Source organism: Pongo abelii, chromosome 23, assembly GCF_028885655.2.
Source record: "Pongo abelii isolate AG06213 chromosome 23, NHGRI_mPonAbe1-v2.0_pri, whole genome shotgun sequence".
NCBI lineage: Eukaryota > Metazoa > Chordata > Mammalia > Primates > Hominidae > Pongo > Pongo abelii.
In genome coordinates, this window is record NC_085929.1 from 45096011 (window position 1) to 45118975 (window position 22965).

Consider the following 22965-nt stretch of genomic DNA (forward strand, 5'->3'; position numbering starts at 1 on the left):
CTATACATAGCAAAATATGAGAATAACTTAAATGTTCAAGGAGAAGACATTGATCTCTTTACCCAAAGGAATGGTATGTCACTATTAAAATGTTTATGAAGAGCTGATAAGCTAAAAAAGTTTTCAGGTATAATAGTAAATTTTTAAACACTGAGATGCAAAGTTTGATAGTGTTTTTTATATGTGTGTGTGTATATATATTTTATTTTATTTTTGAGACTTGGGTCTCAATCTATTGCCCAGGCTGGAGTGCAGTGGCACAATCTCAGCTCACTGCAACCTCAATCTCCTAGATTCAAGCAATTCTCCTGTCTCAGCCTCTCGAGTAGCTGGGATTACAGGGGCCCGCCAGCCACCATGCCTGGCTAATTTTTCTATTTTTAGTAGAGACAGGTTTTCACCATGGTTGCCACGCTGGTCTCAAACTCCTGACCTCAGGTAATCTGCCCGCCTTGGCTTCCCAAAGTGCTTGGATTATAGGCATGAGCCATCGTGCCCAGCCGATAGTGTTATATATTTTATAGAAAATAATTTAGTAAAAGCCAGGTGCGGTAGCTCACACCTGTAATCCCAGCACTTTGGGAGGCCGAGGCAGACCGCAAGTTCAGGAGATCAAGACCATCCTAGCCAACATGGTAAAACCCCGTCTCTACTAAAAATACAAAAATTAGCTGGGCGTGGTGGCATGCGCCTGTAGTCCCAGCTACTCAGGAGACTGAGGCAGGAGAATCGTTTGAATCTGGGAGGCGGAGGTTGCAGTGAGCCGAGATTGCACCATTGTGCTCCAGCCTGGCGACAGAGTAAGACTCCGTCTCAAAAAAAAAAAGAAAATTATTTAGTAAAAAAACAGATAGATGAGAGACTGGAAGGCTCTTACCAAAACATTAATAATTCATTCAGCAAATATGTATTGAGTGATTACTATGTATAAATACTATTTTAGGTGCTGGAGATTCAGCAGAGAACAAGACAAATTCCAGCCCTTATGGAGTTTGCATTACAGTTGGAAGAAAACAAGGAAAAAAATCAACAAATAAAAGAATAACATGATATGATGAATACTAACAAGATCAATCAGGCCACGGTATGGAGAGTGGTAGGGAGGAGAGGACTGGGGTTCCATGGGGTGATCAGGGAAGGCTGTGAGGAGGTGAGACCCCAGGGATGCTGAATGCTGTGGGGGAGGGAGCCATGGGAAGGTCTATCAGGAGTTGTTCCTGGCTAAGAGGACAGCAGGTGCAACAGATCCAGCCACTGATATGTGCTTGGTGTGGCTGAGGGGCAGGAATGAGGTGGCTCACAGGGCTGGGGGCGGGTGCAGAGCGAGCAGGCGCTGTGGTCATGGTGAGGAGCTGGGATATTTTTCTAAGGGTCATGGAAGCCACTGGCAGATTCTGAGCTTGGGTACAATATAATCTGAGTAATCTGTTAAGGTCTCTTTGACTGATGTGAGGAGAAATGACTGTGATGGGTAAGAATGGGTGCAGAAGAGCAGTCAGGAGGCCCCTGCAGGAGTTGGGGAATTGCTGATGGGGCCCAGGACTTGGTGATTGCAGACAAGGGGTGAGAAGTGAGCAAATTTACAACATATGATAAAGGAGAACTGGCATGATTTGCTGATGGACTCAACTCTATGTAGGTTTGAGAAAGAGAAGAGTCTAGGGCGGCTCAGAGGGCTTGGGTGTTAGCTGCTCAGGTGGGACAATCTGGGGAGGAACAGGCTGGGGCGGTGGCAAAGTCGAGTCCCGTTTTGGATGCTATTTGAGATGCTAATAGCCAGGAGGAAACAGATCAGAAAGAGAACAGGCTGGGGCCAGGAATGGTTTGTTTTCTTCTGCCTTTTTCCAAAAATGACAATACTGCTTTTGTGTTTAAAAAAATAATACATTTTATTTTGAAGAAGCAGTTATACCCTAATGGAACAAAAATTCCACCTCATGAATAAAGGCTGTAGCAGTACCCAATCACACTACTTTTTTTTTTTTTTTTTTTTTTTGAGATGGAGTCTCGCTCTGCCGCCCAGGCTGGAGTGTAGTGGCACGATCTTGGCTCACTGCAAGCTCGGCCTCCTGGGTTCACGCCATTCTCCTGCCTCAGCCTCCCGAGTAGCTGGGACTACAGGCGCCTGCCACCACGCCCGGCTTATTTTTTGTATTTTTAGTAGAGACGGGGTTTCACCATGTTAGCCAAGATGGTCTCGATCTCCTGACCTCGTGATCCACCCGCCTCGGCCTCCCAAAGTGCTGGGATTACAGGCGTGAGCCACCGTGCCCGGCCAATCACACTATTTTCTAATCCTGTTCTAATGGGATAGGGTTGCATTTAATTAATTGTCTAATGGGATTTCTTCTGTCTCCAGCAAGGTTTCTCAACCTCAGCACTACTGACATTTGGGGCTGGATATTTCTTTGTTGTGGGAGGCTGTCCTGTGCATTGCAGGATGCTGAGGAGCATCCCTGGCCTCCCGCAATGTCCCCCTGCCCCCAGTTGTAACAACTAGAAATGTCTCCAGAGCTGGCCAAATGTCTCCCAGGGGACAAAATTGCCCCAGTTGAGAACCACTATTCTAACAGCAGGATACCACTGGAATCACAGAAACCTGGAGTTAGCAGGGAATTTACAGATCATTTGGTCCAGTGATTCTGACATGCTGTCTCCTAATGGGGGCCATGCTGTGTCCAGTGGTCACCAGGCAAATGAGGGAAACAAGGAAAAATCTACACGAGTCTAAGTAAATTGATTCACTTTAAGGACCTTTTTAAATTTTTTGCTTTGTGATATTAATGACTTTCTTTTATAAAATGCTACTGATGACAGACAGCAGTCATTTTGTTTTAATGAATTTACTTAGTAAAAAAAAAAATTTTTTTCAAAGCCTACGAAAGTCCAGCATCTGGGATCCACTAATGTAGTGCAAGGTTTCTCTGAGGGTCATTCTTTTGGCAGCCCAGCGTCCTTCCCCTTTCCTAACAGCCCCTGACTCTGGTGTGTTTTTGAGGGAGTGATCTGGTCTCTACTGCATTTGGGCTTGAAGTTTTGTTTTTTGTTGTTGTTGTTGTTGTTTTTGAGAGGGAGTCTTGCTCTGTCACCCAGGCTGGAGTGCAGTGGCGTGATCTCTGCTCACTGCAACCTCCGCCTCTTGGGTTCAAGCAATTCTCCTGCCTCAGCCTCCCGAGTAGCTGGGATTACAGGCACCTGCCACCATGCCTGGATAATTTTTGTATTTTGAGTAGAGGTGGGGTTTCGTCATGTTGGCAAGGCTGGTCTCGAACTCCTGACCTCAGGTGATCCGCCCACCTCGACCTCTCAAAGTGTTTGGATTACAGGTGTGAGCCATCATACCCAGCCAACTAATATTAATTGTAAAATTATTTGCATTATTGTGGGCTGGGAGCGGTGGCTCACGCCTGTAATCCCTTTGGGGGGCCAAGGTGGGCTGATCATTTGAGGTTAGGAGTTTGAGACCCGCCTGACAAACATGGCAAAACTCCATCTTTACTAAAAATACAAAATTAGCTGGGCGTTGTGACACACATCTGTAATTCCAACTACTTGGGAGGCTGAGGCAGGAGAATAGCTTGAACCCAGGAGGTGGAAGTTGCAGGAGCCAAGATCGCACCGCTGCACTCCAGCCTGGGCAACAGAGCGAGACTCCGTCTCAAAAAAAAAAAAAAATTATTTGCATTCCTGTGGTATGGGCACCCCTCTCCTCATCTCTTTAAACTTCAGTAAAGTCTTCCATTCTTCCATATACACAAATACATGCACACAGAGGCCTTGTGTGAGTGGTTTTTGTAAAAATCAGAAGAGTTCCACATTCGGGCTGATGCAGTTAGTATGTGCATAGTGTATGCAGGACAGACAAGGAGCTTAGTGCCAGGAAAACATCAGGCCCCAGAGGTCACAAACATATTTGAGAGGGTACTAGACTTCAAACAAATTAGATAACAAATGCTTAAGCCAATTTTTAGCTAAATTCCAAGGAATAGAGTGACCCCTGGTGATACTGGGGGGTTATGTGAGTAAAGATTTTACTGAGAATAGGTGATAATATAAAATATTGGGAAAAAATTGGGGAAGATGTTTTATATAATCTTAGAATGGTAAAATGCTTAGCAAGAAATGAAATCTAAAAGCCATGAGAGACTACTAAATATGACTATAATAATTAAAAACTTCTAACATAAAACACCGTAATTAGAGTCAAAAGATTAGCCCGGGGTGGTGGCTCATGCCTGTAATCCCAGCACTTTGGGAGGCCGAAGGGGGTGGATCACCTGAGATCGCGAGTTCGAGACCAGCCTGGCCAACATGGTGAAACCTCGTCTCTATTAAAAATACAAAAATTAGCCGGATGTGGTGGCACGCGCCCGTAGTCCCAGCTACTGGGGAGGCTGAGACACTAGAATCACTTGAACCCAGGAGGCGGAGGTTGCAGTGAGTTGAGATGGCACCACTGCACTCCAGCCTGGGTGACTGAGACTGTCTCAAAAAAACAAAAACAAAAAACAAGAAATCTACATTCCTCGTGGTACTTGGTCCAAATTCTATGGCCAACTCCCTTGCTAGCTGGTGCCTAGGGAAGCTCCCAAACCTCTCACCCTGTTCTGGCCCCACTACACAAGACTGAAGTTCCTATTGATATAAACTAACATCCACTGAGGTTTATGGGGAAGGGGAAGAGGAGAGAATGATGCCAGTGACTTTCCTGTGTTGGGCACTGCGCTGGAGGGAAAGCTCAGTGGTTGAGAGCTCAGGCTCAGAGCCAGGCAGATCTGCATGCAAATCTTGGTTTTATCACTTATTTGCTTTTTATTTATTTATTTATTTTTTTGAGACGGAGTCTCACTCTGTTGCCCAGGCTGGAATGCAGTGGCATGATCTTGGCTCACTGCAACGTCCGCCTCCCAGGTTCAAGCAATTCTCCTGCCTCAGCCTCCCAAGTAGCTGGGATTATAGGCACGCCACCATCCCCAGCTAATTTTTGTATTTTTTAGTAGAGACAGGGTTTCACCATGTTGGCCAGGCTGGTCTCAAACTCCTGACCTCAAGTGATCCACCTGCATTGGCCACCCAAAGTGCTGGGATTACAGGCATGAACCACTGCATCCAGCCTTTATTTTTTTATTATTGTTATTTATTTTTTTACTTTTAGTATCACTTATTTGCTTTGTGATATTTGACAAATTGGGTACCTGCTCCCAGCATCACTTTGCTCATTAATAAACTGGAGAGTAACAATAGTAACTATCTCAGAGGACTGTGACAGGAGAAGAAAATGCACTGTTTGCATAAGGTTTGGCATAGTACCTGGCATACAGTAAATATTCATTAAATGTTAATTATCATTTTCTTACCACATCTCTCACCCCCTTTGGAATCACCTTTACTATTAAATTTCCAATCATGTGCTCACCTTTTTAGGAAACATATTCTCACTTTCTCTTGCTTCTGATATCCTCTTGACTTCTTGTGTAGGTTTCTTCAAGACCAGGGTCTGACAATGATGCTCTGTCAATGTGACATTAGCAAGAAAATGACCATTAGGTTCAAGCGATTCTCGTGCCTCAGCCTCCTGAGTAGCTGGAATTACAGGTGTGTGCCACCGCACCCAGTTAAATTTTGTAGTTTTAGTAGAAACGGGGTTTCGCCATGTTGACCAAGCTGGTCTCAAACTCCTGGACTCAAGTGATCTGCCCACCTCGGCCTCCCACAGTGCTGAGATTACAGGCGTGAGCCACTGTGCCCAGCTAAAGCAGTGTTTAGAGGGAAGTCTCTAGCCTTAAATAAATGCTCATATTAGAAAAGAAGGTCTCATTTCATTCAGTTCAAATATTTTCTAATTTCCCTTGGCAACTCCTCTTTGACACATGGTCTTCGTGAATCGAATATATATGTAAGCTCTGGGGGACTTGCAAAGTTTCCTACAAATGTTTACCTCTATTTAGAGCCCTGGCTAAACCTCTTGATCAGTGGTCCCCAAGCTTTTTCTTTAACAGTTTTACTGGGACATAATTCACATACTAACTTCTCTGAACATCCATTTCTCCCTCAAGAAAAAGAATAAAGTTTAAATAACAATAATGATGTGAAATTACCTAGGATGATACTTAACAGTTCCTGTTCTGTGTTTTCTTATATTCTGTATTTGTCTATTTGCCATGCATTAATTACCAGGGCTAGACTAACAGACAAAGTTACTAATATACTTCTCCTACAATCCAGAGGCCACACTTTGAACCAACTCTTTTATCTAACTCACACACCAAGCCAACTAGGGACAGCCCCTACGCCCTAGAGCCCATTGGAATTACTCAATCCAGCCAATTCTAAACTTTTTTTTTTTTTTTGAGACAGGGTCTCACTGTCACCCAGGCTGAAGTGCAATGGCTCAATCATGACTCACTGTAGCATCAACCTCCCAGACTCAAGCGTTCCTCTCACCTCAGCCTCCTGAGTAGCTCGGACTACAGATGTGCACCAGTGTCCAGCTAATTTTAAAATTTTTTTGTAAAGACAGGGTCTCGCTATGTTACTCAGGCTGGTCTCAAACTTCTGGGCTCAAGCAATCCTCCTGCCTCAGCCTCCCAAAGTGTTGGGATTACACTGTAATGTACCCAACTAATCCTAAACTGGTTACCATGCCTTGCTTTGTCTTTCCTGCTGAAACTTCAAAAAAGAGTGTGGCCTGTCCCTTCCCCATGCTCCTTTCTGCCTCCTGGCCAGCACTGGTGCTTCCCCCTGTGGCCCTGCATGGTGTGCTGAGTTTAATGTTACTCGCGATTTCCAGGGGGAATCGCGAGTAACACGAAACTTTTCTTTCAATGGCACTGACCTCTCTGGACTATCACAGTCACCAATATAAATTAAGACCTGGGTGCAAATTAGTTCCAACCTTAGTAATTACTGGTTTCTGGTGGGGGAGAGGAGCAGTCATCATGTCTTAAATTTATTTTCTTCCGGTGTCAATAACCTCTCTTCCTCACAGATATCAGCACTGTGCTGACTTCATCACCACAAAAGTGGAACTTAATCAGTGCTTAGGCCGGGCGAGGTGGCTCATGCCTGTCATCCCAGCACTTTGGGAGGCTGAGGCAGGAGGATCATGAGGTCAGGAGTTCGAGACCAGTCTGGCCAACATGGCAAAACCCCATCTCTACTAAAAATACAAAAATTAGCCAGGCATGGTGGCGCACGCCTGCAGTTCCACCTACTTGGGAGGTTGAGGCAGGAGAATCGCTTGAACCTGGGAGGCAGAGGGTGCAGTGAGCTGAGATTGTGCCACTGCACTACAGCCTGGGCGACAGAGTGAGACTTCATCTCAAAAAAAAAAAAAAAAAAAAAAAATCAATGCTTACTGAACTGAAAAGACAACTACATCCTTTCATAAAATATTACTTGGTGCCAAGGCCCAGGCTGGAACCCCAAGTATAAAGTAGGGTAGCAAATTCTGTTCATACGAACCCAAGAAACCAGGGTTCTGGAGACAAAAACTAAGCCAAAAGCCTACATTTCCCTTTTTGGTAGTCAATATACCTTTTGCAGTATTCTGCATTCGTAAGCTTTTTTCTGAGTTCTGCTTGGCCGAAGAGGCTTTTTCATTGGGTGAATTTGCACTAGAAGACTTCAGGAGACAAAAGAGAGAAAGAGAGGGAGAAAGCGAGAAAGAGAGAGAGAACAAAATAAAATTGGCAGTGAGAGAAATGCAAAAAAGTAATACATGCAATTTCTTTGCTATTTCTTATTGTTCTCAGCAAAGGAACATGCAGAACGAGACCTTTCAGGTCCTCCCAGGAGCATGGCAGACAGCAGTGGCTGATGTGGAGAACACATGGGCTGGGGACCCAGGGCAACCAGAGTTCCAGTCCCAATTCTCTCACTCAACAGCCAGTGATCTGGGGCAAGTCATCAAACCTCTTTACCGCCTTGGTTTCCTTGTAGGATTAAGTCAGCAAATGCATGCAAATTACATGAGTGCTCAAGGTGAGTGCTTCAAAAACATTGCTGTCACCCTTTATGCAATCACCTTTTTCAGCAAATGTTTCACTGGGCAACTACTAATGTGTCTGCACTGGGCAAACACTGAAATTGAGCCCCTGGCTTGAGGAGCTTCCAGTCTAGCAGGGGAGATAACAGGAAACAGACAGTTACACTAAAGTGTGGAAAGCATCCCATATTTGTTATAGAGAGGCAATAGAAGTTAGGGTTATGTTTGAATGTGACAGAGACTCAAAATAACAGTGGCTCAAAATAGGCAGAAATTTCTCTCCCACCAGCTTGGGCAACACAGTGAGACCTTGTTTCTACAAAAAAAAAAAAAAAAAAAAAAATTAGCCAAGCACGCTGGTGTGCACCTGTAGTCCCAGCTACTTGGGAGGCTGAGGTGGGAGCATTGCTTGAGCCCAGAAGGTTGAGGCTGCAGTGAGCCATGACTGTTCCACTGTACTCTAGCCTGGGTGACAGAGCAAAATCCTGTTTTTAAATAAGTAAATATAAATACATTTCTCTCCCACATAAAAGTCTGAAGGCGGGCAAGCCTGGGTTCATATGGTGTTTCTAAGCACTGGTGGTGCTAAGTCCTCAAGAAGTCTGACTTTTTTTTTTTTTTTTTGGAGATGGAATCTTGCTCCGTTGCCTAGGCTGGAGTACAATGGCACGTTCTCGGCTCACTGCAACCTTTGCCTCCCGGGTTCAAGCAATTCTCTTACCTCAGCCTCCCGAGTAGCTGGGATTATAGGTGTCCGCCACCACACCCAGCTAATTTTTGTTCTTTTATTAGAGATGGGGTTTCACCATGTTGGCCAGGTTGGTCTCGAACTCCTGACTCAAGTGATCCGTCTGTTTCGGCCTCCCAAAGTGCTGGGATTACAGGCATGAGCCACCGCACCAGGATAGATTCTGACTTCTTCCAGCACACGGTTCCAGCTTTCATAAGATAAAATAAGACCTTTGCTCCTTTTTTTTTTTTTTTTTTTTTTTTTGAGATGGAGTTTTGCTCTTGCTACCCAGGGTGGAGTACAATGGCGCGATCTTGGCTCCCTGCAACCTCCACCTCCCGGGTTCAAGTGATACTCCTGCCTCAGCCCCCCGAGTAGCTGGGATTACAGGTGTGTGCCACCACACCCGGCTAATTTTGTATTTTTAGGGGACAAGATTTCACCATGTTGGCCAGGTTGGTCTCGAACTCCTGACCTCAGGTGATCTGCCCAACTTGGCCTCTCAAAGTGCTGGGATTACAGGCGTGAGCCACTGCGCCCAGCCAAGATCCTCGTTCTTAGGGTCCAAGGAGGCATCTGGAGCTCCTGCCATCACATTCGCATTACAGGCAGCAGGAGGGAGGAAACGACAAAGAGATAAAGCTGTTTTTTAAGGAAGGCTTCCAGAAACTGCCACACGACACATCCACTTACATCTCATTAACTGGATCTTAGTCACGTGGCCACACGTAGAGGTAGGGAAGGCTAGGAAATACAATTTTTATTTCGGCCAGGTACACGCCCAGCGAAAAATTGGAGGTTTTCTTTTCACAGGTGAAGGGGACAACAGATATTAGGAAACAAGTCATAGTTGGCCACAACCAGTATGAGGAGAGTATCACGGGAAGCTAGAGCGGAGAACGCTGGATTCATCTGGGCGAGAGCTGGAGGGCTTCCAAGGAGAGAAGACATTTGCATTCTGTCTTTAAGGATGAGTAGGAGGTTGGCAGTGTTAAACAGATGGCCCACCAAGTGGCAGACAAGCAGTCCACCAGTCTCAACAACAACCGTTTGCTTTTATAGAAATGTGATATTTGAATGGGCAGGAGAAAGCCGAAAGGACTTCCCAGACATCATGCAGCTGGCTGTCCAACAGCTACTGGTTTTTATAGTGTTGAGGTGGTTGCAGGGAAAACACTCCCAGGGCTCAATGAAGCACCAATGCTCATTCTTTTTCTTTTCTTTTCTTTCTTTTTTTTTGTTTGAGGTGGAGTTTCACTCTTGTTGCCCAGGCTGGAGTGCAATGGCGCGATCTCAGCTCACTGCAACCTCCGCTTCTCGGGTTCAAGTGATTCTCCCGCCTCAGCCTCTCGAGTAGCTGGGACTACGGGTGCCCACCACCACGCTCGGGTAGTTTTTTGTACTTTTAGTAGAGACGGGGTTTCGCCTTATTGGCCAGGCTGGTCTCAAACTCCTGACCTCAGGTGATCTGCCCGCCTTGGCCTCCCAAAGTGCTGGGATTACAGGCGTGAGCCACTGGGCCCGGCCATTTTTTTTTTTTTTTTTTTTTTTTTTAAGAGACAGTGTCTTTACTCTGTCACCCAGGCTGGAGTGCAGTGGTGCGATCACAGCTCACTGCAGCCTCAAACCCCCAGGCTCAAGTGAATCTTTTGCCTCAGTCTCCTGAGGAGCTGGGTCCACAGGCATGTACCACCACACCTGGCTAATTTAAAAAAAATTTTTTTTTGGTAGAGACAGGGGGTCTCACCATGTTGCCCAAGCTGGTCTCAAACTCCTGGGCTCAAGCCATCCTCCCACCTTAGTCCCCCAAAATGTTAGGATTATAGGCCTGAGCCACCACTCCTGGCAACGCTCATTCTTAACAGGCCTCAGAGAGGTCTGCAGTGGAGCAGAGAACAACGCTGGGGGCGCGGATTCGCTTGGGTTTCAGTGACTAGACCCTCTTATTTCCTGGAGAGGCAGCTTGCTGATGCAGAGAGAGCTCAGACTGACAGTGTCCTGACATCAGCTGAGGTCAGCTGTGTGGCCTGGGGCAAGCCATTTACCCCCTCAGCCTATTACTTCCTTTGTCAAATAAAGATAAGAAGTAATAATGACCCACCTTGCAGGGCTGTTGTAAGGACTAGAGAGGATATATGCAAAGAAAACCTGAACATGGGAGGCGGAGGTTGCAGTGAGCTGAGATCGTGCTATTGCAACAAGAGCAAAACTGCATCTCAAAACCAAACAAAAACAAAAGAAAACCTGAATATGGTAGATTCCCCATAGAGACCATGCCCTTCCATTTAGAAAGTACTTTCCTGGGCCAGGCGCAGTGGCTCACGCCTGTAATCCTGGCACTTTAGGAGGCTGAGGAGGGCCGATCACGAGGTCAGGAGTTTGAGACCAGCCTGGCCAACATGGTGAAACCCTGTCTCTACTAAAAATACAAAAATTAGCTGGGGGTGGTGGCGGGCACCTGTAATCCCAGCTACTCAGGAGGCTGAAGTAGGAGAATCATTGGAACCTGGCAGGCAGAGGTTGCAGTGAGCCGAGATCGCGCCACTGCACTCCAGCCTGGGTGACAGGGCAAGACTCCATCTCAAAAAAAAAAAAAAAGAAAAAAAAAAAGTACTTTCCTATCCATTCCCTGATGTTGTGACCAGCCACCACCCCATGGGTGTATGAGGCAAGGTGACTATCATAAGGGTTAGGGGTAAACCAAGACTGTTCTGAGACCCCCTGTCCCATCACAGCATAGAGGACATGGAACTGTTCCAGCCCACCTCGCCACGCAGCTGCTCAGATTCAACACGCTGAGGGCTCAGTTGTTGTTGTACAGAGTTGGGGGTTGGGGAGCCTATATTTGAGCTACTATGAGATACAATCTAGGGATGCCTAGAAATGTCTGGGTGGGGAGGGAGCTGCGCAGACCTGGAATTAGCAAGTATGGGCACGAGCTGCAAAAATCTAAGTCATTATGGTTAAGGACACTGACTATATCTATGCTATTGAACTTGGGAAAATTCTGGTTAAATTAGTAGGTATTCCGACAAGACATAACTAAATGATAATCTCTGGGACATCACCTACCCCTAGATTGAATCTGTAAGAATTAATACCAGTCATGATGCTCATTTTGTGGATAAAAACATGGAGGCCTAGATTTGCCTCAAGCAATGTAACTGATAGGTGGCATCACCTAGATGGAAATGTAGGTCTCCTGGCACCAAGCCCAGAGAAGGCCAGCACTGTACCCCAGTGCCTTTGCCTGTGGTTCCATGGTGGCCATGCACTCCTACTTCCCATATTTTGGCTTGGGTAGAAATTGTTCTCTCTGTAAGCCAGGTCTCTCCTCCAAAGTCCAGTCTTGTATATTTACCCACTTGGCATCTATCTTCATTTACACTTTTCATAGGCATCTTAAAGTTAACAAGTTCAAAGTTGAACTCTTGATAGCTTTCCACTAACCCAAACCCTACACTGTCCATCTCAGTAAATGGCACCATTCGGATGCTGAAGCCGCACACCTGGGAAGAAACCTTCAACTCCGTCCTTTCTTCCCCCACTTCTCCTCCCCACTCCCAAAGCCAACCCACTAGCAAGTGTTGAAAGATCCATCTCCCAATGTGTCAGGTCTGTCTGCTTCTTGCCACCTTCCATATTTGTCATTTAGACAAATACAGAAGCCTCCCAGCTGGTCTTCTGTGCCCCTCCAATACATCCTCCATATTCAAAAGACAGTGTGATCTTTAAAAAATATAAATCACATCATGTCATCCCTAATGTAATGAATTCTCGTGGCACTTAAATTATATCCATATTCATATTCCTTTCTATGATGCTTACAACTCTGCAGCATCCAGCCCTGGCAACATCCCAGCCTTTGCTTGTGCCTCTCTTCTCACTCTCTGGGGTACAGTATTGGCCTTCTCTGTTTCCTGAACACTCGAGCTCTTTTTTTTCTGCCTCAGGGCCTTTGCACATGCTGTCCCTTCTTCCTGGAAGGTTCTGCCATTTACTCTTCCAATGGCTGACTCCTTGTCTCTTGGTTCTCAGCTCAAATGGTATCTTCTGGGGTCATTACTTGTTACATGTGTGCTTTTTCTTCTCCACATATGTGAAACCCATCCCCAAGGTAAAAGACTTAAGTTGCAGCTGGGGTGCAGACATTTCACCTAGGCTCTACCTGCAGATGCACCACCCCTGCCTGAGATTTCAAGACGGAAATGAGTAACTGGGAGGAAATGGGAAGCATGCGGACTCCAGTTTTTGGAGAGACTGTTGACAGGAGCAACTGGTTTTTCAAGGAGCAGAGTAGAACTTTTAACATCCAGTCCTCAGTCACACTGGCACACAGTAGCATGCCTTGGCAGAGGCAGTATGGTTTGGGCCTCATTCTTGGCAGCATGGCCTCTGAAGCTAACACGGAGGCTCTTCCAGGGGAGCTGTGTACCTTTAATACATTTCTTTCTGCTTAAAGTACCTGGAGTGGATTCTATGGTTTGCAATGGAGAAATCTGGTGATGATTCCTCCTTACAGAGGCCTTCTTTCACTGTCTTTTTTTTTTTTTTTTTTGGCTCTACAAAAACTCTACAAAAAAAAAATATATATATATATATATATTTTAGAAAAAAAAATATATATATATTTTAGAAAAAAAAATATATATATATTTTAGAAAAAAATATATATATATTTTAGAAAAAAATATATATATATTTTAGAAAAAAATATATATATTTTAGAAAAAATATATATATATTTTAGAAAAAAAATATATTTTAGAAAAAAAATATATTTTTTAGAAAAAAATATATATATTTTTTAGAAAAAAAAAATATATATTTTTTAGAAAAAAAAATATATATATTTTTTAGAAAAAAAAATATATATTTTTTAGAAAAAAAAATATATATTTTTTAGAAAAAAATATATATATTTTTTAGAAAAAAAAATATATATATTTTTTAGAAAAAAAAATATATATATTTTTTAGAAAAAAAAATATATATATTTTTTAGAAAAAAATATATATATTTTTTAGAAAAAAAAATATATATTTTTTTTTAGAAAAAAAAATATATATTTTTTTAGAAAAAAAAATTATATATATATATAATTTGTTTGTTTGTTTTCCCCCCTGCAAGGACCTAGGTCCAAGGTCCCAGCCCAGGGATGTCCTTGGACCCTGACAATGTAGTTTCTAGCCATCTCATCATCTTCCCAGAGACAAAGCTCAGGATCCTAAAACTACATGTTTGCACCTGACATATATAACGGGGAAGGTGTGTACAACTGGGTTTCATGGATGTTGGAAGTCCCTGAAATGTATGCCTTCCTGGCTCAAAGACATCATTTTTCCTAATCTCCAGCTGTGTTTCTCTAGGTACCACCCTTGTATAATATGATTAGAGTTAATGTTTATTGAGTTCTTACTCTGTGCTATGCTGTTTGCTGAGTGCTTGCATATAAGATCATATTTAATGCCCACATTGTGACTGATTTCTCTAGGTACCCATTTTACTGATAAGAAAACTGAGGTTCAGGGACATGAAATGATTCATCTGAGAGCTAGAATTCCTTTTTTTTTTTTTTTTGACACAGGGTCTCGCTCTACTGCCCAGGCTGGAGTGCAGTGGTGCGATCTCAGCTCACTGCAACCTCTGCCTCCTGGGTTCAAGAGATGCCTCAGTCCCCCAAGTAGCTGGGACCATAGGTGCGTGGCACCACGCCCATCTAATTTTTGTGTTTTTAGTAGAGACAGGGTTTTACCTTGTTGGCCAGGTTAAGAGCTAGGATTCTAATCCACGCCTAATTTGATAGTCTGGTCTCTCGACTATATACTACTTCTCCAGGTTTAGGACCTGGGGAGCTGGGAAAGGGGGACACAGAGTTGAGCCACTGTACAAAGAGACGCAGGGGAGAATATCCTGCCTGCTGCTCTTTTCGTCTCCCTGGTTTTCTCTCTCCCTATCATTTTCTCCCTCAGATTCCATTCCCTAAAACTTTTTATCTTTAAAAGTATTTATTAAATGAACAAATGACTCAGTCTCTAATAGGTGGGTGTCCTAATTTATAGCTGGGTCTCATAGCAGAAGCCAGCTCTGTGGTTAGATACTTTTTCATTTCCACTGTGCAAATCCCTAACACTTAAACAAGAGAAGGGCAGACAGGAGACCAGAGATGGAAAGTAATTGCAACTCATTCCCCTGAATTGTGGACTCTCAGACAGACTATTGCCATTGAAACGCATATTTTGAACACAGCCAGCTCCTTCATTGAGCAGATGGGAAAATGTGTCTGCTCTTGATGAGAGAGGCTCTATCCCCACCACAAAACCCAACTACTCCCTCTATCCTGGTTTGCCCATTAAAGCTTCAGCTGTGCTCAAGGTTCCAGAGCTTTTGATTATTTCTATTTTGGGGGCAGTAAATGGAATCTCTTAACTAGGTTCCTGAAATAACTGTCAGAAGAGTTTATGTATTTCAGTACAAAGAACACACGCTTGTTTCAAGCTGTTGTGACAGGCAGTACCCAAACAGTGAATAATATTTTGGTCTTGGTCTCTGGGTGATGGCTGTCCCTCTGCAGCACCTATGTCATCTGCACTTTTTGGGAACTGACGTTTACAGAGCACCGTCATATGCTAAGCACAGGGCCAAGAGTTTACATAGATGACCTCATTCACGAAGTCCAGAAATATTTGTTAAGTGTCTTCTTTGTGTTAGGTCTGTTCCAGGAGGGAAAAGAGATAGAACAGCAATAAATGTTGCCCAGGCTGGAGTGCAGTGGCACGATCTTGGTTCACTGCAACCTCCGCCCCCTGGTTCAAGCAATTCTCCTGCCTCAGCCTCCCCGTAGCTGGGATTATAGGCACGCGCTGCCACGCCCAACTAATTTATGTATTTTTAGTAGAGATGGGGTTTCACCATGTTGGCCAGACTGGTCTTGAACTCCTGACCTCAAGTGATTCACCTGCCTGGGCCTCCCAAAGTGCTGGGATTACAGGCGTAAGCCACCGCGCCCGGACAGAGTTTACCTTCTAAGAGAGGGAGACAAACTCTAAACAACACATCAACCCAACAGGAAGATAAGTACTGTACAGAGATTGAGATAGGTGATGGGAAGACAGTGGCTGGCAGTCAGAGACAGCTTCTCTAGGGCAATGACAGTGAACCTGGCATCTGAGGGACAAGGAGGAACCAGATTTCCCCTCTGGATCCCTGAGGAAAGCAGATTCCAGGCAAAGAGGACAGCAAGTGCAAAGGCCCAACCAGGCATAGACCTGGCACGTCCAAGAAGCAGAAGGAAGTCCAGTGCCTGGTGCTGTGGGAGGGCACGGGTGCCAGGCACCTGGCGTGGGGGGACCTGATTCTGTACGGCACTGCAAGTCAGGTGAACGAGACTGGATTTTATTCCAAATGCAATGAAGAAGTTATTGGAGGTTGTAAGCAGGGAATGACCCCATCTGATGTATATCTGTAAAAGGTTACTCTGGTCACTATGTGGAGGCTGGGTTGGTGCTACAAATAAAAGAAAGGAGGCCAGGTGGCAGCTGCTGCAGTCAGCCAAGCAAGAGAGGACACTGGGGGCTAGGAGTCAGGTGCTTTCCTCACCTGGCTAAGTCTCAGATCCTCCTAGTGTGGCTGAGAGGGCTGGTGGACAGACCAGTACGAGTTCCGGGAGAGGCCAGGGCGAAGGTGGGTCACTGGCGTATGGGCAGTATTTGAAGCTACCAGACCAAAAGGCCACCCAGGGAGAATATGTAGATATAGTAAGGAAGGCGGCTTGGGAAAGAGTAGACTGACAGGACAGGGAGCTGGCAGAGAAGATGGAGAGAGGTCAGCCAGTGAGGAAGGAAAACACTGTCAGAAGTCTGGCAACAAAGAGGCCAAGAGAACAAAGCGTCTCAAGAAGATGGGAGTGGCCAACCACACCCAACAGGTTAGAGGAGCGACTCAGTCCAAGCCGGTGGGGTCCCCGCACTGTTGGCAAGAGCAGCTGCAGTGGCTGCCGAGGGCAGGAACCTGACAGGAGTAGCCAGGCAGAGATGGGGGTACAGAGGCATCTTTCAAGAAGTTCTGGGCCAGACATGGCTCATGCCTGTAATTCCAGCACTTTGGGAGGCTGAGGCGGGTGGATTGCCTGAGGTCAGGAGTTTAAGGCTAGCCTGGCCAACACGGTGAAACGCCGTCTCTACTAAAAATACAAAAAAATTAGCTGGGCATGGTGGCGCAAGCCTGTAATCCCACCTACTCGGGAGGCTGAGGCAGAAGAATCGCTTCAACCCAGGAGGTGGAGGTTGCAGTGAGCCAAGATCATGGCATTGCACTCCAGCCTGGGCTACAAGAGCGAAACTCTGTCTCAAAAAAAAAAAAAAAAAAAAGTTCTGGAGTGAAAGGGAGCAGAAGATGGGTATGTGGAGTCAAGACAAGAGATGATGAAAGCACTGCTGTTCAGTGATGGGAATGACCCCACAGAATGGGAGGAAATGAGGATGCAGGAAAGAGCGGTGCTAAGGGCATCTCTCCTTGGGAAGCTGAGGGCCAAGGTTCAGAACACAGGTTGGGGACTGACCTGGGAGGGGAGCAGGACCTCTCCATAGGCACAGAGATGGCAGATGGCGAGGGTGCAGAGGGGGGCAGGCTGTCTTGGTGGTGGGAAGGCACGGGCCTTCCTGCTGACTGCTTGTGATGTCTCAGTGAAGACCTTCCCCGGGTGGTGCTGAGGTGGAGGGCAGGTGGGGAAGGACACGCTGCGGGGGAAGTGTTTCGAACGTGGGAGAATCTGGGCATGCTAGGGCGGTACAGTGATGCGTCCAGGCAGTGCTGAGTGCCCTTCTGAGCTGTGGGGACGCACAATCCTCAGAATGTCTGCAAGAAGGCACCATGGTTGTTGTATCTTTTTTATACCTATAGAAACAAAGTCTTAGGGAAGTCAAATAACTTGCCTAAGGCCACACAGCTAGAATCTGAACCTGTGAGAACAGACTTTTTTTTTTTTTTTTTTTTTTTGGAGACAGAGTCTCGCTGTGTCACCCAGGCTGGAGTGCAGCGGCATGATCTCAGCTCACAGCAACCTCCGCCTCCCGGGTTAAAGCAATTCTCTTGCCTCAGCCTCCCGAGTAGCTGGGACTACAGGTGTGTGCCACCACACCCAGCTGATTTTTTGTATTTTTAGTAGAGATGGGGTTTCACCGTGTTAGCTAAGATGGTCTCGATCTCCTGACCTTGTGATCCGCCCGCCTCGGACTCCCAAAGTGCTGGGATTACAGGCATGAGCCTCCGCACCCGGCCGGAGGAGGCTGTCTTAATGAATTAAGCCTCCAATGCCATTTGTTAAGGAAGCATGTCATTAGAAATGGGGCATTCAGGTACTAGAAGTGGGAATGTTGTCCTAGGGTTTAAAGATTAGCGGGGAGGCTGGGCCTGGTGGCTCACACCTATAATCGAAGCACTTCAGGAGGCTAAAGTGGGAGGATTGCTTGAGCTAGAATTTCAAGACCAGCCTGGGCAACATAGCAAGACCCCCCTATTAAAAATTCATGGTGACATGTTCAGCTACTCAGGAGGTTGAGGCAGTAGGATCACTTGAATCCAGGAGGTTGAGGCTGCAGTGAGCTATGATCAACACCACAGCACTCTGGCCTGGGCAACAGAGTGAGACCCTGTCTCTAAAAGAATAAATCAATTAAAAAAAAGATTAGCAGGGGAAACAGCCATGATCAGAGCAATAACCAAATAATTATGTGAGTGCTCTGAAGGAAAGGGACATTGGCCTGTATAACAGGGAACCTCATCCAGCCCAGAGGGGCAGAAAGCTGACCCTGAGGATGAGAGTGAAGGGGGTCAGAATCTGCCATCCCAAAATAGGCCACTTTGTATAAGAATTATTTTGAGCTGAAAGCAATTGAAAAACAGCAGATGCAGTAAATCTCTTTACAATTCCAGTTTCCATCTAAAAGCAGAGCATAAATTTTCCTTTGTGAAGGTGTCCCTGCTTCCCATCTCCAGTACCAGGAAGAAGAGACAGCTCATCACTGGAGATAGCACTCCTTGAATCTGCATATAGAAATCTTATTGAAAGAATCCTTATCTTCCATTAGTTTCTCCCATATATTTACCTTCCCACAATTTACCATCCCCAGAAGCCCAAACCTCTTTTCCTTTGTCTTGTCACATCTCCACAATTAATTGCTCTTTGTTAGGGTGGTATGTGAACTATCAGCCCTAGCCACTTCCTTGAGGTTTTCACTTTCTTCCAATGAAGTCCTGTGTCATGTAAAAATATTAACATCAAATAAAATTTGAATGCCTTTCTCCTGTTAAACTGTCTATCTTTTGTCAGTTTAACTTGTAGGGCTCCATACACTTTGCCAAAGAGGGTAGATAAAAGGTTTTTTTCCCTCCCTACAAGAATCTGAACTGAGATGGAAGGATGACTATATATTTCCTAGACCAGGGGTTAGCAAACTTTTTCTGCAAAAAGCCAGATGATAAATATTCGGCTTTGCAGGTCCTAAAGTCTCTATCACAAGTACTCGACTCTGCTGTTTCAGTGCAAAGGTAGTTGTAGACAATAGTAAATGAATGGCCATGGCTGTGTGCCAATAAAGCTTTATTTTCAAAAACAGGCAGTGAAAGGTCTGATTCATAGTTTGCTAAACGCTGCCCTGGAATTTTTTTTTTCCAGCTCTTCAGAAAAAAAAAAAAAAAGGCTCTATTTGTGGCATTTGGTTAACTGCATGCTATCAATGTCTCTGGACTTGGGAGTTGGGAGGAAATGCTGACAGTGACAATGGCAGTGGTGATGGGAGCTTACCTGGGACAAGAAGAACAGGAGGTACAGAGGCCACATACAGAAAGGGAGTGTGGTATACAAGGAAATGAAAGAAGTCCCCTGTGGCAGGACTCCTGAGAGCCCAGGAGTGTGGAGAAGGGGTTGAGCCAGATGAGCAAGGCTGTGCAAGTCAGTCTACCCTAAAGGCCAGAGGAAACATTCTGGGGTGTGGAGGGTGTCATTTTATCGGCTAGAAGTAGGATCTTATCTATTTATTTATTTATTTTTTTTGAGACAGAGTCTTGCTCTGCTACCCAGGCTGCAGTGCAGTGGTGTGATCTCAGCTCTCTGCAACCTCTGCCTCCTGGGTTCAAGCAATTCTTGTGTCTCAGCCTCCTAAGTAGCTGGGACTACAGGTGCATGCCACCAAGCCTGGCTAATTTTTGTATTTTTAGTAGAGACATGGTTCACCATGTGGACCAGACTGGTCTTGGACTCCTGGCCTCAAGTGATCTGCCTGCCTTGGGCTCCCAAAATATTGGGATTATAGCCGTGAGTCACTGCGCCTGGCCTGGAAGTAGGGTTTTTAGGGTCGGGGGATAGGATAGGGTCAGGTGGTGGTGGGATGATGTGCTTAGCTTTGCACTTTGAAAAGATGGCCCTAGAAGTATCTGAGCACCTGAGGGAGACCAGTTAGGTGCCTACTGCAGTAGTGATGGGAGCTCAAACTAGGGTGGTGGGAGTGGAAGAGTGAGAAATAGGTGGTTCTGGGAGTTACATCAGAAGGAACATCAATAGGGCAGAGGAGAAAGTAGGTAGCAGGGATGATAGGTTTCAGGTTTGCCATGAGGATTAGCGGAGAAAAAAAATAAGTAAAAGCATCTTGCACTGCAGCCTACACTGAAAACCTGGTTCCTTCCCTCTCTCTTCTCAATTGCTGCATTTCTGTGAATGCCCCTTAGCGCACCACTTACCCACGAGAGACCTGGAGGCCTCCCGGGGCTCCTCACTTAGAAGATGGGGTAGACCTGGGCAAGGGGTACAGAGATGTGCAACTAACAGGAGGCCACTGATGCTCCAGAAGAACCGAGGGTTCCTGAAGCTTATGGGGCCCCAAAGCGGTCCCGGTCTGTGCCTCCCCACTTACCTGAGGGTGGCAGAATTTCCTGCTCTGGGCTGGCTTCTGGGAGAAGGCTCTCTTACCAGCAAACGAAGAAAACTCTTTCCCTATAGAAGGGGAAAAGCTGTTATTAATTCCTCGTCATGGGGCAATGAAGATTGCAGCCCAGGAGCTTGAGACAGCCTCCTTTCTGGAGACAGTGACACCCACCAGACCTAGGGTCTCTCTGTTGACTCCACCTGCTGGGCAAGTTACCTAACCCTGATCCTGTTAGACTGTGAACACTATCTCCCTCTAGGGCGAATGCACCAATTAAAGGAAATAATGTATGCACAGGGCCAGGCGCGGTGGCTCACGCCTGTAATCCCAGCACTTTGGGAGGCTGAGGTGGGCGGATCACGAGGTTGGCAGATCAAGACCATCCTGGCTAACATGGTGAAACCCCATCTCTACTAAAAAAAAATACAAAAAATCAGCCAGGCGTGGTGGGGGGGCGCCTGTAGTCCCAGCTACTCGGGAGGCTGAGGCAGGGGAATGGCGTGATCCTGGGAGGCGGAGCTTGCAGTGAGCCGAGATCACATCACTGCACTCCAGCCCGGGCGACATAATGAGACTCCGTCTCAAAAAAAAAAAAAAAAAAGTATGCACAGCTCTGTGCATAGGGCAGACACTCAACCCACAGGAAAAAAAGGACTGGCTTCAGAAGAAAAACCAATTCAGAGCTCTGCAAAATTAAAATGCTTAAATGCTTAAGAAACAATCTATCAAACTCATAGCTGTTAAATTTAATATTCATTAAAATGTCATTAAACTCAAGCAATTTATGGGTTAGGTTTTTCTTCACTTTGAAAAAACTCCCTGAGTTGGCCGGGCATGGTGGTTCATGCCTATAATCCCAGCACTTTGGGAGGCCAAGGCGGGCAGATCGCTTGAGCTCAGGAGTTTGAAACCAGCCTGGGCAACATGGTGAAACCCTGTCTCACCCTGTATTTTTGTACTAAAAATACAAAAGTTAGCTGGTGTGATGGCGCATGCCTGTAATCCCAGCTACTCGGGAGGCTGAGGCTCAAGAATCGCTTGAACCCGGAAGGCAGAGGTTGCTGTGAGCCGAGATCATGCCACTGCACTCCAGCCTGGGTGACACAGAAAGACTCTGTCTCAAAAAAAAAAAAAAGAAAGAAAAGAAAAGAAAACAACAACAAAAAAAAACCTCCCTGAGCGTGCATGATGACTATAGGGAAATTGTATCTATGAAGGGATCAGGAAATGGAAATGCTTAGAGAGCTAACAGGTAAAAGTGTCTATGTCGGGAGGCTGAGGCAGGAGAATCGCTTGAACCTGGGAGGCGGAGGTTGCAGTGAGCTGAGATCGCACCATTGCATTCCAGCCTGGGCGACAGAGCAAGACTCCAAAAAACCAAAAAGCGTCTGGCCCTGAGTAAGTGCCAGCTTATAATTTCCAGCTAATAACCACCACCGTGCTCTGCTCCAAGCGTTTCAGGTATTCTATTCCTTAGTGCCCTAAACCAGGGCTTCTCAAACTGGAACAGGCTTCTAGAACACTGGAAGTCCTGATCAACTGCAGACAAGAGTCGGAGTCAGTTGATTTGGAGAGATGCTGACGCTGCAGGTCCTCAGACCAACATACCCTTCAAATCTCAGCTCAAACACCACATACTGACTTTCTCAGGGCTGGACTGGGTGACCCTCCCGCTGTTGCCTTACCCCTCTGAACCCCCACACTGCAGTGCCCAATCCCCTGCAGGACAATTGTGTGGCCTGAATTTCCCACTAGATCATGAAGAGGTAAGGTTGGAGGTAGAACTCTACTCCAGACCTAATTGAAGACTAGCTCCCTAAGACATGCCCACCAGGCATCAAGACAGTTTATCTATTCCCTAGCAATGACCGGACTTGGAATTTACCACCCCTTTTTCCAGAAATTTCTGAATAATCTGCCCCTTAATTTGTCTGTAATTAAAAGCGGGTATAAATGAGCCTGCAGAACTGGCCCTGAGCTGTTCTTCTCAACACACTGCTTATGGGGTAGCCCTGCTCTGCAGAAGCAGTCAGACAGCTGCAATAGTCAAGGTGAGCTGCTTTGTTGTACCACCAGCTCATCCTTGAATTCTTGAATTCCTTCCTGGGCAAAGCCATGAACCTTTCCAGGCAGAAGCCCCATTTCTGGGGCTCCTTGGCCCTGCAACAGAGGGACTGAGCTTGCCTCCACCACCATGTTCCCAGTGCTGAGCAGAGTGCCTGGCACCCAGAGCTCATTATGGGTCTGCTGAGTGAAATAGAAAAGCTGACCTTGGACAAGTTGCTTCTCTGAGCTTTAGTTTCCTCATCCGTGAAGTGGATTTAGTG

The 22965-nt window shown here is 45.8% G+C and overlaps 1 protein-coding gene across 9 annotated transcripts in view; it reads right to left on the bottom strand.

Moving 5' to 3' along the window:
• FAM227A (family with sequence similarity 227 member A) overlaps nucleotides 1–22965 on the bottom strand; it is a 76494-nt gene that overhangs the window by 20682 nt on the left and 32847 nt on the right. For all 9 annotated transcript variants that reach the window (XR_008517762.2, XM_054543462.2, XM_054543464.2 and 6 more), the window contains 3 exons: nucleotides 20627–20706; nucleotides 7537–7624; nucleotides 5417–5511 (listed from right to left, as the gene is read on the bottom strand). Coding sequence is in view for 8 of the 9 variants with exons in the window: in XM_054543462.2 (XP_054399437.1) it covers nucleotides 5417–5511; nucleotides 7537–7624; nucleotides 20627–20706 (263 nt within the window). In the remaining variant the exon portion in view is untranslated. The remainder of the gene's footprint in view (nucleotides 1–5416; nucleotides 5512–7536; nucleotides 7625–20626; nucleotides 20707–22965) is intronic.